The sequence below is a fragment of the Balaenoptera borealis genome (genome assembly GCF_965194805.1).
Source record: "Balaenoptera borealis genome assembly, chromosome: 5".
Lineage (NCBI taxonomy): Eukaryota > Metazoa > Chordata > Mammalia > Artiodactyla > Balaenopteridae > Balaenoptera > Balaenoptera borealis.
The window spans coordinates 94,478,540-94,498,681 of NC_138862.1; the positions used below are offsets into that span (position 1 = coordinate 94,478,540).

Consider the following 20,142-nt stretch of genomic DNA (forward strand, 5'->3'; position numbering starts at 1 on the left):
GAATCCTTTTGGAGCTTCTGTTGTGGAAAAGTGAGGAAATATTTCCATGTAGCTTTTTGAGGCCTTATAGGTGACTATTAAATTTAAAATTATATTTGAGGCTACTGTGTTGATAAAAGCTTACATTCCTGGAACTAAGATTTTGGGAATGTTAACTGCATCATAAAAAGAGATTTTTGCTCTGCTTTTTTCAGCTCCAATTATGATATATCTTTATCTCAATAAAATAACGAGTGGTATGGTCAAACTTCATCATGAAGTCCTTTTTATTTTTAGTGTGGAAAATCTGCAACCACTTTGGAAAAACAAAACAAACAAAACAACATTTATAGGTGTTACAGATTTATAATAGATTTGCACATATATTTCATTTGCTCTCATACCATCTTTCTAAGGCTGGTATCGTTATTATCCTCATTTTACGAATAAGAAAACAAGAACATTGAAGCTTACATGGCTTGCCTAATCACATACCCTAAGTAAGTGCCTGAGTCATTAATTCCAAATTCCAAGCTCTGCCTACTATGTCGTCAAGCTGCCTCCCAAAGCAATTCAAGGCAGAAGAGACTGACTCTACGTAGGGGCTGGAAGTGTTAAGAGTATTCTCTAGCTTGAAAAATGAAACGCTGTATAAGGAAAGAGAATGAATGATCTATATGGACTGTGGAATAGCCAGAGCAAAGTAACTAAAATTGGGACTGTAGACATTTTTTTTAGGAAATAATTTTTTAAAAATACTAAAAGAGATGTGTTCTGGAAGATGGCAGAGTAGAAGGACATGCGCTCACTCCCTCTTGAGAGAGCACCGGAGTCACAAGTAACTGCTGAACAATCATTGACAGGAAGACGCTGGAACTCACCAAAAAAGATACCCCACATACAAAGACAAAGGAGAAGCCACAATGAGATTGTAGAAGGGGTGCAATCACAATGAAATCAAATCCCATAACCGCTGGGTGGGTGACTCACAAACTGGAGAACACTTATACCACAGAAGTCCACCCACTAGAGTGAAGGTTCTGAGCCCCATGTCAGGCTTCCCAACCTGGGGGTCTGGCAATGGGAGGAGGAATTCCCAGAGAATCAGACTTTGAAGGCTATAGGGATTTCATTACAGGACTTCAACAGGACTGGGGGAAAGAGAGACTCCACTCGTGGAGGGCACACACAAAGTAGCGTGCGCATCGGGATCCAGGGGGAAGGAGTAGTGATTCCACAGGTGACTGAACAAGACTTACCTGCTAGTATTGGAGGGCACCCTGCGGAGGCAGGGGGCTGCTGTGGCTCACCATGGGGACAAGGACACCCGCAGCAGAAGTTCTGGGAAGTACTCCTTGGCATAAGCCCACCCAGAGTCCACCATTAGCCCCACCAAAGGGCCTGAAGACTCCAGTGCTGGGTCGCCTCAGGCCAAACAACCAACAGGAGGGAACTTAGCCCCACCCATCAGCAGACAAGTGGGTTAAAGTTTTACTGAGCTCTGCCCACCAGAGAAACATCCAGCTCTACCCACCACCAGTCCCTCCCAGCAGGAAGCTTGTACAAGCCTCTTAGATAGCCTCATCCACCAGAGGGCAGACAGCAGAAGCAAGAAGAACTACAATCCTGCAGCCTGTGGAACAAAACCCACATTGAAAGATAGACAAAATGAAAAGGCAGGGGACTATGTACCAGATGAAGGAACAAGATAAAACCCAGAAAAACAATTAAATGAAGTGTAGATACGGAACCTTCCAGAAAAAAGAATTCAGAATAATGATAGTGAAGATGATCCAGGACCTCGGAAAAAGAATGGAGGCAAAGATTGAGAAGATGTAAGAAATGCTTAACAAAGACCTAGAAGAATTAAAGAACAAACAAACAGAGATGAACAATACAATAACTGAAATGAAAAATACACTAGAAGGAATCAATAGCAGAATAACTGAGGCAGAAGAACGGATAAGTGACCAGGAAGACAGAATGGTGGAATTCACTGCTGCGGAACAGAATAAAGAAAAAAGAATGAAGAGAAACGAACAGAGCCTAAGAGACCTCTAGGACAACATTAAACACACCAACATTCGCATGTATAATGCGTCCCAAAAGGAGAAAAGAGAAAGGACCTGAGAAAATATTTGAAGAGATTATAGTCAAAAACATCCCTAACATGGGAAAGGAAATAGCCACCCAAGTCCAGGAAGCGCAGAGAGTCCCATACAGGATAAACCCAAGAAGAAACACGCCGAGAAACAAAGTAATCAAACTGACAAAAATTAAAGACAAAGAAAAATTATTAAAAGAAACAAGGGAAAAATGACAAATAACATACAAGGGAACTCCCATAAGGTTAACAGCTGATTTCTCAGCAGAAACTCTACAAGCCAGAAGGGAGTGGCATGATATATTTAAAGTGATGAAAGGGAAGAACCTATATCCAAGATTACTCTACCCAGCAAGGATCTCATTCAGATAAAACGGAGAAATCAAAAACTTTACAGACAAGCAAAAGCTAAGAGAATTCAGCACCACCAAACCAGCTCTACAACAAATGCTAAAGGAACTTCTCTAAGTGGGAAACACAAGAGAAGAAAAGGACCTACAAAAACAAACCCAAAACAACTAAGAAAATGGTCATAGGAACATACATATTGATAATTACCTTAAACGTGAATGGATTAAATGTTCCAACCGAAAGACACAGGCTTGCTGAATGGATACAAAAACAAGACCCATACATGTGCTGTCTACAAGAGACCCACTTCAGACCTGGGGACACATACAGACTGAAAGTGAGGGGATGGAAAAAGATATTCAATGCAAATGGAAATCAAAAGAAAGCTGGAGTAGCAATACTCATATCAGATAAAATAGACTTTAAAATAAAGAATGTTACAAGAGACAAGGAAGGACACGACATAATGATCAAGGGATCAATCCAAGAAGAAGATATAACAATTATAAATACATACACACCCAACATAGGAGTACCTCAATACATAAGGCAACTGCTAACAGCTATAAAAGAGGAAATCGACAGTAACACAGTAACAGTGAGGGAATTTAACACCTCACTTACACCAATGGACAGATCATCAAGACAGAAAATTAATAAGGAAACACAAGCTTTAAATGACACAAGAGACCAGGATAGATTTAATTGATATTTATAGGACAGTCCATCCGAAAACAACAAAACACTTTCTTCTCAAGTGCACACAGAACATTCTCCAGGATAGATCACATCTTGGGTCACAAATCAAGCCTCGGTAAATTTAAGAAAATTGAAATCGTATCAAGCATCTTTTCCGACCACAATGCTGTGAGATTAGAAATAAATTACAGGGGAAAAAAATGTAAAGAACACAAACACATGGAGGCTAAACAATATGTTACTAAATAACCGAGAGATCACTGAAGAAATCAAAGAGGAAATCAAAAAATACCTAGAGACAAATGACAATGAAAACACGACGGTCTAAAACCTATGGGATGCAGCAAAAGCAGTTCTAAGAGGGAAGTTTATAGCTATACAAGCCTACCTAAAGAAACAAGAAAAATCTCAAATAAACAATCTAACGTTACACCTAAAGGAACTAGAGAAAGAAGAACAAACAAAACCCAAAGTTAGCAGAGGGAAAGAAATCATAAAGATCAGAGCAGAAATAAATGAAAAAGAAACAAAGAAAACAATAGCAAAGATCAATAAAACTAAAAGCTGCCTCTTTGAGAAGATAAACAAAATTGATAAACCTTCAGACAGACTCATCAAGAAAAAGAGGGAGAGGACTCAAATCAATAAAATTAGAAATGAAAAAAGAGAAGTTACAACAGACACCGCAGAAATACAAAGCATCCTGAGAGACTACTACAAGCAACTCTGTGCCAATAAAATGGACAACCTGGAAGAAATGGACAAATTCTTAGAAAGGTATAACCTTCCAAGACTGAACCAGGAAGAAATAGAAAATATGAACAGACCAATCACAAGTAATAAAATTGAAACTGTGATTAAAAATCTTCCAACAAACAAAAGTCCAGGACCAGATAGCTTCACGGGTGAATTCTGAATTTTACCAAACATTTAGAGAAGAGCTAACACCCACCCTTCTCAAACTCTTCCAAAAAATTGCAGAGGAAGGAACACTCCCAAATTCATTCTACGAGGCCACCATCACCCTGATACCAAAACCAGCCAAAGATACTACAAAAAAAGAAAATTACAGACCAATATCACTGATGAATATAGATGCAAAAGTCCTCAACAAAATACTAGCAAACAGAATCCAACAACACATTAAAAGGATCATACACCCTGATTAACTGGGATTTATCCTAGGGATGCAAGGAATCTTCAATATATGCAAATCAATGTGATACACCATATTAACAAATTGAAGAATAAAAACCATATGATCATCTCAATAGATGCAGAAAAAGCTTTTGACAAAATTCAACACCCATTTATGATAAAAACTCTCCAGAAAGTGGTCACTGAGGGAACCTACCTCAACATAATAAAGGCTGTATACGACAAACCCACAGCAAACATCATTCTCAATGGTGAAAACCTGAAAGCATTTCCTCTAAGATCAGGAACAAGACAAGGATGTCCACTCTCACCACTATTAATCAATATAGTTCTGGAAGTTTTAGCCATGGCAATCAGAGAAGGAAAAGAAATAAAAGGAATCCAAATTGGAAAAGAAGAAGTAAAACTGTTACTGTTTGCAGATGACATGATACTATACACAGAGAATCCTAACGATGCCACCAGGAAACTACTAGAGCTAATCAATAAATCTGGTAAAGTAGCAGGATACAAAATTACTGCACAGAAATCTCTTGCATTCCTATACACTAACAATGAAAGATCAGAAAGAAATTAAGGAAACAATCCCATTCACCACTGCAACAAAAAGAATAAAATACCTAGGAATAAACCTACTTAAGGGGGTAAAAGACCTGTACTAAGAAAACTATAAGACACTGGTGAAAGACATCAAAGATGACACAAACAGATGGAGAGATACACCATGTTAGTGGATTGGAAGAATCAATATTGTGAAAATGACTATACTACACAAAGCAATCTACAGGTTCAATGCAATCCCTATCAAATTACCAATGGTATTTTTTCCAGAACTAGAAAAAAAAACCTTAAAATTTGTATGGAGACACAAAACACCCCGAATAGCCAAAGTAATCTTGAGGGAAAAAAATGGAAGTGTAGGAATCAGACTCCCTGACTTCAGACTATACTACAAAGCTACAGTAATCAAGACAATATGGTACTGGCACAAAAACAGAAATACAGATCAAGGGAACAGGATAGAAAGCCCAGAGATAAACCCACACAGCTATGGTCAACTAATCTATGACAACGGAGGCAAGGATATACAATGGAGAAAAGACAGTCTCTTCAATAAACGGTGCTGGGAAAACTGGACAGCTACATGTAAAAGAATGAAATTAGAACACTCCCTAATACCATATACAAAAATAAACCCAAAATGGATTAAAGACCTAAATGTAAGACCGGACACTATAAAACTTTTAGAGGTAAACATAGGAAGAACACTCTTTGACATAAATCACAGCAAGATCTTTTATGACCCACCCCCTAGAGTAACGGAAATAAAAACAAAAATAAACAAATGGGACGTAATGAAACTTAAAAGCTTTTGCACAGCAAAGGAAACTACAGGAAACTCAGAATGGGAGAAAATATTTGCAAACAAATCAATGGACAAAGGATTAATGTCCAAAATACATAAACAGCTCATGCAGCTCAATATAAAAAAAACCAAACAACCCAATCAAGAAATGGGCAGAAGACCTAAATAGACATTTCTCCAAAGAAGACATACAGATGGCCAAGAGGCACATGAAAACTGCTCAATATCACTAATTATTAGAGAAATGCAAATCAAAACTACAATGAGATATCACCTCACACCGGTTAGAATGGGTATCATCAGAAACTTTACAAACAACAAATGCTGGAGAGAGTGTGGAGAAAAGGGAACCCTCTTGCACCGTTGGTGGGAATGTAAATTGATACAGCCACTATGGAGAACAGTATGGAGATTTCTTAAAAAACTAAAAATAGAATTACCGTATGACCTAGCAATCCCACTACTGGGCATATACGCTGAGAAAACTGTAATTCAAAAAGAAACACATACAACAATGTTCATTGCAGCACTATTTACAAGAGCCAGACATGGAAGCAACCTAAATATCCATCAACAGATGACTAGATAAAGAAGATGTGGCACATATATACAATGGAATATTACTCAGCCATAAAAAGGAACGAAATTGAGTTATTTGTAGTCAGGTGGATGGACCTAGAATCTGTCATACAGAGTGAAGTCAGAAAGAGAAAAACAAATACTGTTGGCTAATGCATATATATATGGCATTTAAAAAAGTGGTACTGATAAACCTAGTGGCAGGGCAGTAATAAAGACGCAGACGTGGAAAACGGAGTTGAGGGCACAGGGGTGAAGGGGAAGCTTGGATGAAGTGAGAGAAGAGCACTGACATATATACACTACTAAATGTCAAATGGATGGCTAGTGGGAAGCAGCCGCATAGCACAGGGAGATCAGCTTGGTGCTTTGTGACGACCTAGAGGGGTGGGATAGGGAGGGTGGGGGGAGGGAGGCTCAAGAGGGAGGGGATATGGGGATATATGTATACATATAGCTGATTCACTTTGTTGTACAGTAGAAACTAACACAACATTGTAAAGCATTTATACTCCAATAAAGATGTGGAAAAAACAAAAAACAAAAAGACACATGCACCCCAATGTTCACTGCAGCACTATTTATGATAGCCAGGTCATGGAAGCAACCTAAATGCCCATCAACAGACGAAAGGATAAAGAAGATGTGGTGCATATATACAATGGAGTATTACTCAGCCATAAAAAGGAACGAAACTGGGTCATTTGTAGAGACGTGGATGGACCTAGAGACTGTCATACAGGGTGAAGTAAGTCAGAAAGAGAAAAACAAATATATTAATTCATATATGTGGAATCTAGAAAAATGGCACAGATGAACAGGTTTGCAAGGCAGAAATAGACACACATGTAGAGAACAAACGTATGGACACCAAGGGGGGAAAGCGGCAGGGGGGTGGTGGTGGTGGTGGGATGAACTGGGAGATTGGGATTGACATGTATACACTGATGTGTATAAAATAGATAACTAATGAGAACCTGCTGTATAAAAAAATAAAGAGATCACGATCAAAGAGAGGGAGAATTTTCCATCTCTCTGGCCAGCAGAGCACTAGACCAAATAACAGCTGGTGGTGCCTTAGGCTGTTTATGTGTGGTGTCACACAAGTGTCAAATATGTCACAAGGGTGGGATCCCCGATGTGTTAGGAGGAAGTCTTGGATCCAAGGCCTCTAGATGGTAACTACTACCTCATGCTCCTATGTCTTTTGGGGAATCCATTAATTATTCCTTCTATCTGCCCAGAAGTTTAAGGTGTTCATAAGATACGTAAAAAGAATTAATGAGCAAGTATTCTCAAGTTTACCCTTTGTAAGAGGCGTTAAAAAGATACAAAGGGCCACACAACAGATAGGACAGTAAATAAAGGGCAGACTGTGACATTTAAAATTTTTTTAAAAGTTATTGTCAACTCACGGATGAGCAGAAAATTAATAAAGTAAACCTTTAGTAAAGCAATGACAATGAACATTAAAAGAGAAAAAAGGAAACACATGTTAACAATGTCTAATGGAGAACATTTACAGGACTCCCTATATGGTGTTACATTTTCTGGTTTGTTGTTAAATCAACCATTTCAAAGAATGGTTAAACTATTACCATCTCAGCTTCACAAGTTATACAAATCTTTTTGTTTATATAGACGGTGTGAAAAGTTCAATATGTTTGGGCTAAAGCTAATTCACTCAAAATCCAAAAGTTTTGATTCAAATAGGAAAAGATGGTTGCAACAGAGTTCATCTAAACAAAACAATAGCTAAGCAGATGTACACTTTATGACTGAATGTAAAAACCTTGCTCTTTAATGTATTACTTTAAACATAGTTTTAAACACTTGTGCAGCTAATAAGATATTATAATCTGAACACAGCCCTACTTTCCTTACTTTTGTTACCGAGAAAATTGTGGCATGGATTCTCTGTGATTGACCAAAGTTAAAACAGTCAATTGATGGGCAGAACCAGATTAGATCTCAAGCGTCCTAATAATTAACATATGCTCTTCCTGCTAGGCTACCCTGCCTCTACTCCACCACAAAGGGAACGTGTGGTGTGAATTAACCTTTGGAAAGTGTAATAAAGGGTGTGTGCTTGATGCTTGCAATTTTATTACATAATCTTGGTATAAAGGAGAATTTGTTGTTGTTCACCCTATTAGATAAAATGAGAATTTCTGATCAAATTAAAAATTAAATAAAATGAAAGTTTAAATTAAAATGAAAATTTAAACGATATGATGGATCACATTCAGATTAAAAAATCTGCCTGTTTGCAGATGGATGTATGGATGTATCTCTGAGTAATCAGATGGGCTCTGTTAACATTTAGATGATACTTTCGCCCTCGCAGGTCTGTGGTTGGCTGGGTCTCTCCCTGAGATCAGCTAGCCCTGCCTTCCAGAGCAGTCATGGTAGAGAGTTCAGACTCGGTAGCAAACTATGTGAGTTGTTTTGGCAAACTGCATTAGCTCTTGCTAGAGATAATTTTGATATTTGCATTACTTATTTCAAAACGTATTGCCTTTTAGGTCCAAACTTGAAACATGGGAAGGACTTTATTTAGTCATTTGGGCTGAACATATAGTTTACATGGAAGGTCTATAATAACTGATATACCCATGGTAAAAAATGATTGCTTTATAGAAAAAAATATTATACATTAAACCATGCATTCCAACGGATCTTAGAAGACTACGTAAAATAAAAATTACTTCGTAAAAATAATTTTAAAATTCTGTTCATGGTATCATCTACTTTTCTATTACCAGAAGCACTTCTATGGACTCCCAATCTCTATGCTCTCAAGTGTAGGACATCAAGGAATGGCCGATGAGCAAAGCTACTGACACTTTTAGTTAGGCAAGTGCTGTTAACCAAACACTTAAAAAGGAGCATATTATTTATCTTAGCAATCTGAATTCCCCAATACTCACCTCACATGATAATCAGTTGCTGGTCTAAGATCTTTCAGGTTACATTCTAATTCTTCTCCGCTGCAAAGAAAAATCATTTCTTAGTCAATGATACAAGTTTCAAAAATAAAACAGGTTTTGGATTTGGGTCTCATAGTCAGGTACCAACAGCGATTCAAGAACTATTATTTCTACTTCCACCTTAAGTCAGAAATAAACTCTCCTGCTTGGTATTATCATTTTTCTGGACTAGAAAATTAGATTCCTTGAAATGGTGTCATTCTGGATCTGGAAAACGGCAAGGCTAACTTATGAATAAAATTCCAAAATATCTTACCACTTCTTCAAAATGACTACATAAAAATAAGTAAATAAGGAAGCAAGCTGAACAGAAAGATACCTAGATAAACGTAAGTGTAAATAACAGCACCAGCTGTCAACTGAAGGTGGCTCCCAGACTTGTCCTGGCAAGAACCCCAATAGCTTCAACTTCTCAACTCTCTTCAAGAAACCTCAATCTACTTCCCTCACATATCAATACTAATAAACAGCTCTCTTACAGATGCATGCCAATAAATAGCTCTCTTACACAAAATAAAACCATTTATTTGACCAGAAGCTGCAACAGAACCTTGACTTAATCAAGAGGAAACCACCAACATTCCAAAAAATAAGTAATGTTCCCATTAAAAAATTTTTTAAAGGTGAGAGGGGTGTGTGTGGGCATAACTGTATTCTTCACAAATGTCAGTATCTACCCAGCCACAAAAAAGAATGAAATTCTGCCATGTGTAACAACACGGATGGACCTGGAGGGTGTTATGCTTAGTGAAATAAGTCAGACAAAGACAAACACTGTATGCTATCACTTACATGTGGAATCTAAAAAACAAAACAGACAAATGAATATAACAAAACAGAAACAGTCTCACAGATATAGAGAACAAACTAGTGGGTACCAGTGGGGAGAGCAAAGTGGGGAGGGGCAAGATACGGGTAGGGGATTGAGAAGTACAAACTACTATGTATAAAGTAAATAAGCTACAAGGATGTAATGCACAGCACAGGGAATACAGCCAATATTTTATAATAACTTTATTTATATTTTAAAATTAATTAAGTAATTAATTTTTGACTGCGTTGGGTCTTGGTTGCTGCACGCGGGCTTCCTCTAGTTGCGGCGAGCGGGGGCTACTCTTCGTTGTGGTGTGCGGTTTTCTCACTGCGGTGGCTTCTCTTGTTGAAGAGCATGGGCTCTAGGCGCACGGGCTTCAGTAGTTGTGGCATGTGGGCTCAGTAGTTGTGGCATGTGGGCTCTAGAGCGCAGGCTCAGTAGCTGTGGCGCACGGGCTTAGCTGCCCCGTGGCATGTGGGATCTTCCCCTACCAGGGTTCAAACCGGTGTCCCCTGCATTGGCAGGTGGATTCTTAACCACTGCGCCACCAGGGAAGGCCTATAATAACTTTAAATGGAGTGTAATCTATAAAGATTTTGAATCACTATGTAGCATACCTGAAACTAATACTGTATGTCAACTATATTTCAAATAAATAAATAAGATTAAAAAAAAAAAGCACTGGATAATTCCCAAACGATTTAATCACAGTGAGGCCAACGAACATTGTTGTTTCCCAATGTGCTGGAAGAGGAAGTACACAGAACTACCTTGATGAAAGCCTCCCACAAATGTTAAATCTGCATCTGATCAAGCTCCGGAACTAACTATCTACTTATAAGAAATATGGGGGAGGAAGATTAAGTTAAAGGATACCACAAATTCAGATAGGTAAAAAAAGTGATTCACTTTTTGCAACTGATCAAGAATTTTTAAAAAGGTGGGAGATACACCTGAAAACTATATTGTATGCCAACTATACGTCAATAAAAAATTTTTTTAATTAAATTTTAAAATATAAAGTAGCTATTCCATTTCCAAAAAAAAAAACAAAAAAGGATGAAAGGGAGACTATTCTAGATTTAAATAGATTTATGAGCCCTAACAATCCCATGCAATGAGTAAACTTCATTCGGATTCCCAGAAGAAATCAATATTAAAACACATTTTTGAGACAATTGGGAAAATTTGAATATGACCAAGGTATTAAATGATGCCAGGTATTATTGTCAGTTTTCCTAGATGTTAATGACATAGCAGTTACGTAAAAAAATATCTATGTTGATCTATATTTAACTATGTAGGAGTAACTGATGTGTTATCTGTGAGTTGCTACCAAACGCTACAATAACAACAACAACAATAATAGTAATAAAGGGGATATGATGCAAATGTGGCAAAATCTTGGTAATTGTTAAATCTGAGTGATGGTTATCTGGGGGTTCATTGCAGTATTTTCTCTATGTTTCTGTATGTTTGAAATTTAGTCATAATTTTTAAAAAATTTTAAACTTATTGCCCTGCTAGTGATATTTAACACTTTTGTTTTTGAAAAAGTATGTATACATGTCAGTTTTCATTATTAAAGCAGAAGATTGGGGAAAAAAAAAGTCAGTGTCATAAAGGACAATGAAATACTGTGGAAGTGTTCCAAATTAAAGAAGGCTACAGAGACATGACAACTAACTGCTGTATCTGACCCTAGAATGGATCTTGTCCTACAAGAGGAAGAAAAATGCTACCGCAGACATTATTTAATCAGCTGACAAAACTGGAATGTGGACGACAGACTGGATAAAAGTATGGTATTGATGTAAAGTCACGAAGTAACGGCATTGTAGCTATTTAAGAAAATATCTTAGGAAACACACTGCAGTATTTAGCAGTAAAGGACCATGATGTATAAAACTAATAGGAAAAAAATACAGATTAAGAGGAGAGAAAAGGCAAGAGATAAAATCAAATAGTAAAGCAAATAGGGTAAAAAGTTAATAATATGTGAATCTGGGTAAAGGATATGCACGTATTCGTTGATCTCTTTATTTTTGCAACATTTTATAAGTTTGAAATTATTCAAATAAAAATACTTTTTTTAAAGTTGCAAACTGGAGGCCAATGTCCACACCCTGCATGCAGTTCTGTTGTTTGACTTGCACTTTATCTTTGAAGTTTCTTGAATTTGCTGAATTAGTTTAACATTAGGAAGGTTTATATAATAATTCAGATTTTTAGCATTTCCTTTAAAAAAAATTCCGAGGAATCAGCAAATCTAGGCCTACATTCCCTTATGCAACAACCTACTTTAGGCGACTGGCAGCTGCTCCTTTCTCGATGAAGACAGGAGTGTTCCCGTTCACCGTTCACCTCATTCCCAAGCTTCGAACTTTCTCACTTATGTTACCTGCCTGCCTCACTGGGCACTTGGGACTCTAGCTCCTGCCACCAATGATCATCATGCATTGATAGAATCTAACTGTTTCTTGGTGGGCTGGGGGAAATGGTGCTCTATATTTTGCTAAGGTCACTACCAATTCTGACTTTTCAAAATAGAACCCAATGGTTGTGAGCCAGAGCAAGGGGTTAGGACTACATTCTAAGTACAGTGAAAAAGCACCGCAGTGTTCTCACAGCGGGGTGACTTGGCCTGACTTCTGTTTTTGCAGCGTGGAGGCTGGATGGGAGGAGAGCAAGAGTGGATGCTGGAGGAGCCTGAGGAGACTCTTGCAGGAGTCCAGGAAGAGAGGACAGAGCCCTAACGGGGCAGCAACAGGAGAGAGTGACTAAAGGGCTTCCCTCTGTCTCTCTTTCCCCCTTTTCTTTGTCCAGAAAAAGACAAGTCCCTGGAGCAAGTTAAGAATTAGGAATGGGGGCTAGGGAGATGTGAGGTCTGCAGCAGGGAAACAGAAGAGAAAAGCAGCTTCTCTGGCAGAGGAAGAGGTGGGCTTTGTGTGACCATGTTACACTGGGCTTGGGCAGTAGTCCCCAGGGCCAGTCACAGAGAGGTCAAACAAGTAGTTAGAACAAGATGGCCTCTGATTTCCCACTCTGCAAATCTGAGCAGTGCCAGCAATTACAAAAGAGAAAAGATTTGACCCTAAAAATTTTTTTATCACATTTAGAACACAGCTATAAATCACTTAAATGGTTACTATCTGGGAGTCCATAAAGTGGAAGGGGATAATCCCTTATTCGGTGTGCTAAACTTTTGACGATTTAAGATAGCCTCTGAATGAAAAGCTTTACTGCAGACTGGAAAACTACTGTAGAGGATAAGAAGGAGGGTGAAATGGAAACCACATTGTAGAATTTTGAAAAACAAGACTAGCGCAAGGTCTGGGCCTAAAAAGAGGTGATCATAGAAGTGCATGATATATGTAAAAACTAGAAGGCATACTCACTTTTTGCTCTGACAACATTAATGGAAAATTTTCTTTAGTACTACACTGGCAAGCTAACACAACCAAGTGACATATTTGACCAACACCAAATAGCTGTATAAAAGTCATTTCTGATTAGCAGTTACTCTGGACAAAATTAACTCTTGACATTACAACTATCACTAATTCTTAAAAAGAACTATTTAAAGGAAAATTTGCAAAGCCATTAATTTTTTCCTTTGTTTTTTATTCTCCTTAGTAACACCAATTTCACAGTTTCGCAGCTGAGAAAAACACATGCATATATACGCTACCTGTAAATTATCTTGTATTTTCCATCTCGTCCTTTGTCTGACAGAGCAACCTCGTAGCTGTAGGGGAAGGAAAGACCACTGTGGGGTCCGCACGAAAGTCCAACAGGGGGAGCCCAGGACAACACAACTGTTCTTGCCTGAATATTAGAAACCTGAGGAAGAAAAACACGAATCAGACACTACACTTCTCCCCAGAACATTTTGTGATTATTAGTAGTAGCATTAAAATGGCTCAGATTTAACTCAAGAAAAACAAATTTATTTTAATTACCAAAAAAAAACACCCATCCTATATGGCATTCTTTTGTCAAAAGTCCTGATGTCCAAACTACAGCTCCTAAAACATCTGTCCTTATTATGCAAACTTATATCCAAGTCTGACGCAATTCACACTTGGTCCTCCAGAAAGTAAAAATAATGTCACGTTTGAGAATTTTTTTAAGGTAAAAAGTTGAACATGATATTTCAATAATCTCCATGATGGCCATCGTATTATGCTGAAGGAACCCACATCCACAGGTACTTTCCAGCGGCCTCCAAGCTTTGCTTGACGTTGAATTCTCCTGCAAAGCCAAGACCTTTCAAACCACGCTCCTCGAAGTCCTGCAGGTTCCCGGGAAAACCCAGTACGGGGCGGGGGGTGGTGGAAATGGAACCATGGCCCAGGCTGACAGGTGGCAGAAATATGTGTGGAGATGTTTCACCTCTCTAGGCTCTGCTTTTATCTTTTGCTTTAGCCTCCGCTCAAGGCTTCATTTGAACAAAGGAGTCTGGGACTCTAAACGCCTCAACTTTTCCCTCTTATTTAGGGCTTCTCTGAAGCACGTTCTTACCCTATGTCCCAGGCGTCCTCGGCAGGACTGAGCCCCAGCTGCCCGCAGCTGTAACCTGCTCATTAACAGACCCTGCACTGGCTTCTCCTCTGCAATCTCACGTCTCTACTCTAACCGTGCTTCCTGGGGCACCTCCCCACTTAACACCATTTGCCTTCCAATCTTTGTTTCAGAGTCTGTTTCTGGAGGAACCTAATCTAATGCACAGTCTAATTCTTTAAAATAAATCTGTCAATGCATTTTAATGTTCTAATTCTCTAAAGTTTATTTTGTTGCTCTCTAGATATTGGTCTGGATAACATTAAAACAAAATAAGAGTTAAAACATACATTAAAGCTTAATGTTCATACAAGACTTTATAGCTGTAGGTTAGAGGTGGTTGTGGATGGAGATGTCTAAACTACTAAGTCTCTATCTTTTTTTCTTCTATTTTTGTCACTATCTGATCTAAATAAAGGGTATTAAAATATAAAATAATTTAAAAGCATGAATAATAAATAAGGAAATGAATACTGAGTTTCCCTCTTCAGTCTATCATGCATTCCATTTTGAGCAGAGATCCCTTCATATCATTTCTGTTCCATATAGATACAGCACCATTATATATTTAACCAATTATTTAGTCAAGCTCCTACTCATCCTTCAAGACCCTAGGCTGGCCTCACTACCCCCAAGTAGGCTTCCCTGAAATATCCTATCATCTCTCTGTTCCACAGCACCTTGCTGCTATCTCTACTCATTGCTAATCATGTTAATAGCATTTGCCTACCTTCCCCACTGGACCGTGGGACTCCCTAAGGAGAAGGCCTGAGTCATATTCAACTGTGAGTGGTGGCTGCTTAGTAAATGTTGAATGAAAAATAAAAATCAAAGGGAATAAGACAGTCTGAGTTTCTGATACAGGTAACACAGTGGATGGCAGACTAGCATTACACATTTTTTAAAAAAACCTGGAGAGACGCTGTTACAGAATTGAACTCGACCCTTCTTGCTACGGCTCCAGACTAGCAGCAACTCTTCTGCCTGCTCCTCCTGTGACGGCCGTGACCCCCCTTCAGCACGCCGTCCCCTCTCACGCCCCTGAGACTTAGCTCTGGACTTTCCCACTTTCCTGCCTTTAACAAACTTCCTTTAGACCCAGTTCAAATGCTGCCTTTGCTTATTCATTTAATCATCATACCTTAACTTGCGAGGGGCTGTGGACACAAAGATGATTAAGATATGACCTCTGCCTGATGAAGAGATGCGAGCGGGGCCTCATGGCAGATACACTGAGCACAGGGGGGCCCATGGCAGCTTGAGGCCAATGCAGGAAAAGTTTCTGTACGGTGCTGCCTGAGTCCCTGCTCAGGATCAGCAACTGTTTTCTTTGTGCTCCAACCACACTGCGCGGGCACCTATATTTGACACTCATTTCATTATACTCTGCTTTACCTGGTTATCTGTGTGTTGTTCCCCTGATTAGATTTTACGGCAGCATTTCTACCACATACACCATTGTATTTGCGGAATTCCTTCACACACCATTAATGAGTAATCTTGAGATACTGGATATTATATTTGATTTTTAACTTAAAACAAGATATTTTGCTATGAAGAGTTCAGTTTATAACTTAAAAAGATGCTGATTAGGTACAGAGGAACATTCAACTGAGGTGATAAGTGGCCCAATTCCAAGAGCACAGTGTGTAGTAACACTGATTCTATGAATGGTGGTGTGAAATAACACCACATCTCAAAAGAGCTCAGTCAAATGCTAGCACTTTAGATACTGGACAGGTATCCATAAATTCACATCCTTTTAAACTCTACTTTTTTCATCAGCTATTAAGAATTTACTCCTAAGAGTTCTTATCACAAGAAGAAATTTTTTTCTTTCTTTCTTTCTTTATATTGCATCTATATGAGATGACGGATGTTAGCTGAACCTGTCGTGATAATCATTTTATGATATCAAACCAAAAACAAACAAAAACAAAAACAAAAGAATTTACTGTCTCTCCTTTAGGACTTGGTTAAATTATTACTTAACTCAACAGCGATGTACAACACCTGAAGCAGCAACTAAAATCACGCTCGCCTTTCCCGAGGTTCCCTGAGCAAGCCGTAGGAAGGCCAACTGCCATCTGAACACAGAACTCTGTGCAAGTGCATCCTTCCCATCAGCCAGCCTATGAGAAGCGCACCTGGAGAACTCAGCATCATTTTCAAAGGACGGCGGCTTCCGGGAATTCTTTCCTGGCTCTGAGCAGCCTGCCACCTAGATTACTACCAGAGTTGAGAGACCCGTTCCCTCCTGTGCTCCCCCCCCACCTCCCTCTCACTGACTCCAGGGCCTCAGGTTTCCTTTCTTCAGGCATTGGAATCCTGAGAGAAAGAGTGCTTTGTCTCTGTTAGAACTTGGAACTCACTTCCACTCCAAGGTTGATGCCAGGAAATTACACGGTGCCTTTCAAGAGAATGTCACGTAAAGGGGAATCCTCAGCAGTGGATGCCTTTACTCCAAGCATCCGGGGAGGTGATAACTTTAATGAGAGATTCAGAACTCTGGGAACTAGGCTGGGTTCAAGCCTACTTCAGAGCGACAGCATTCGTACACAAGCTTCACCTTCATTCATTCAGTCTCTCTCTCTCTGGTGAAACTTTCTCACCAGCGGTGACCACTGAACTGAACTGGGGCATGGCTAACCTGATCATCACAATGATTGTCATGGCTGTGATCCAAAAAAAGAAGTTTAGAAGCCATAAAACTGACTTGCTGATGCTTAACGATTCTACCATAAACAGAAATCAATCTCCTTTGTAATGGTGATAAAAGTGGTGATTTTTAGTTACAAAGTTATTGGACAAGATCCAACGTGACATTTGTTTCAGCACTAGTGATATAAAAGTCTGCTGTGAAGGTTACTAGTGTTAAGTCTGCACAGAAATTACTTAAACTGCTTTGAAGTATCTTTGAAGGACTCATAAAACCATCTACTTCCAAATGATTACACACTGATTAGAAGTCATTTTTGTCTGTGTATTGATTAAATATAGATTTGAACTTGAGAACAGCTGCTAGTTAAAAGCATATGCATACACATATTTGCAAATGATAAACTGCATTATCTTGTACCTATTTCATATGTAATCCTTAGCTCTCTTTCTCCTTTCCCCTTTCTCTCCTGTTCATCCCAGTATTTTAATACTATTCTGTGAAATTTTACTGTCTTAATTTTCAGACTATCTTATATGCAAATGATATTCATTATTTGGATCAAAAACACCATTTACTCTCATAAAGTTACTAAATTGTTACTCCCGTGTTCAAAAATATTTCTATGTAAGTTAGTAGCTTCTAAATTTGGTCTGTCCTTGGATTTAACTATGTGGGAGGTCTGCTGATCCAATTTAGGGAGTATGTAAGGAAAATATTACCATAGAAATATTGGCTTCACTTCTAAAGTACCAACATGAAAAATAATAAGATAAAGGAAAATTTAAAAGGAAAAGGTCAAAGAGATCATTATTCAAAGAAATGGATGCTCAAATCTAGGAATTTCAGAATCATCTGTTACTATAATTCCTTTAGTGCTAAGAACCTCAAATCTGTTTCCAGATCTACTGCTGTTTATGTTTCAAGGGATTGCTTCTTGCAGGGACAGTTGTTCTTCTCAGGTCAGTTTACTCACTTCTGGAACCAACAAATCAATTGTTTCTACAAGCTGAACATTAGCGGATAGAAACAATGCAGAACCACAATTCCAAGTTACATTTATTTACATCCTGAAAATAAACGGCCCAGTATGTGGGAGACTTCATCTAGCACCACCATCAGAGCAGATTAAACCACATTAGGTTGGAGCTGGCTGGTACTAGCAGAGGTTAAGCCGTAGACCACTTAGAATCCTATCAGCTCAGTTCTCAGGTACAGCAGTGGCTGTATGAGCACTGTCCCCAAGGCACCTAATTGTTACAGTCTCGGGACAAACACCTTGTATATTTGTACCCTGTTTTATTTAATGGCTAAGAATTTGGATATTTATAGCATCTGGGTTTCTGAAGAGTAAATGACTTGCTTAATTCAGGGTGCCCAAAGTTCTAGAAAGATGACTGGAATCTACAAGTCCTCAGTAATGTTTCTAACACCTAAAACAAATCATCCGTAAAACCTTGAAGAAAAATATATGTGTTTTATTTGGAGGTGTTACCAGATGCAGCTGAAAGAAAAAAAAAATTGAGAACAGCAATCCTTTAGACAATTGTGTGCCGAACTTTCTGCAGCTGTTTCTTTTCCTAGAAGGTGAACAGCCCCCTTCCCATTTCAGAGTATAGCAGGGAGTTTCACTTTTGCCTAATGATATGCTAAAAACTCTAGGAAAAGACTCCATTCCAAGGACTCTATAAATAGCATACAATTTACTTTTCAGATAGTCCCACATGGTATTTATTATCCGACCTTTCAAAGGTAAGGAAACTGCGGCTCAGGGTCACAGGGCCAGTTAATGGCCACGCTGGGCTCCAACTCACAGGACCCTCCTCTGCGTGCTGCTGCCTCGCACTCTGGCTCCCAGCCGTGCCCACATCCCACCAGGCTGGCTGAGCCTCGCGTGATGCTGGCCAGCCGTCAGGTGTCTGTCTCACCTGGCAGAACCTCACTACAGCCACTGCAGGCTGCCACGCATCTATTTACCAAATACATGTTAAGGGTTCACAACGTGCCAAGGACAGTGCTAGGTCCTCGGGGCACAAAGATAAGTAAGGCACAACCACGAGTAAGAGTTCCAGGCAGAGCCGGGAGGAGAGGAAAGAAGGGAGAATAATGGCGTGAAGAACTAACAGGGCTGGGAAGGATGGGTGGACTGTCATCCAGCAGAGAAGGTCTTTGTGGGGACCAGGGGTTGGTGTGGTGGGCAGAATAATGACCAACCCCCAAGATGTCCACATCCTAATCCCTGGAACCTACAAGGTGAAAAGAGACTCTGCAGATGTGATTAAGTGAAGGATCTTGTGAAGTAGGGACTACCCTGGATTATCCGGGTGGGCCTGATGTAGTAACAAGTATGAGTAACAAGTCTTTGTAAGTAAAAGAGGGAGGCAGGAAAGTCAGAGAAGGAGATACGAGAATGGAAGGGGTCGTGGGCCAAGGAATGCAGGCAGCCTCTAGAAGCTGGAAAGGGCGAGAAAACAGATTTGCCCCCCCAGAGCCTCCAGAAAGGAATGTAGCCCAGCCGATACCTTGATTTTAGCCAAGTGAGACTCATTTTGGACTTTCTGATCTCTCAGATGACAATCTGACTATATTACACCTAACATCATGACTATTTACACAAAACCCTGTCTACCCTGCTCTAAAACCTGTAAAGAGTTAAGCACTTAATAAATGCTGAATCAGGAGGAAAGGACCAATGCATATAAATACTGCTTTTATCTTTCTAGAGCCACATGATCCTCAGAAACAGACTTTATCACTTCTGCAGTAAAGAAATGATCAGGTATAGCTTAAGAAAAACACTGTGCGTGTGTACACGGGACAGAGACCAGACGATGAAGTTGTCTGACTACATCCAGGATAGTCAACTAACCTGTTGCTCTG

General features: G+C 39.2%; 1 protein-coding gene across 4 annotated transcripts in view; it reads right to left on the reverse strand.

Annotated features, from left to right (window-relative positions):
• The window catches only part of FNDC3B (fibronectin type III domain containing 3B), a 350,826-nt gene that overhangs the window by 83,305 nt on the left and 247,379 nt on the right, over positions 1 to 20,142 (reverse strand). For all 4 annotated transcript variants that reach the window (XM_082393898.1, XM_082393896.1, XM_082393895.1 and 1 more), the window contains 2 exons: positions 13,732 to 13,883; positions 9,167 to 9,226 (listed from right to left, as the gene is read on the reverse strand). In XM_082393898.1, the coding sequence (XP_082250024.1) occupies positions 9,167 to 9,226; positions 13,732 to 13,883 (212 nt within the window). The remainder of the gene's footprint in view (positions 1 to 9,166; positions 9,227 to 13,731; positions 13,884 to 20,142) is intronic.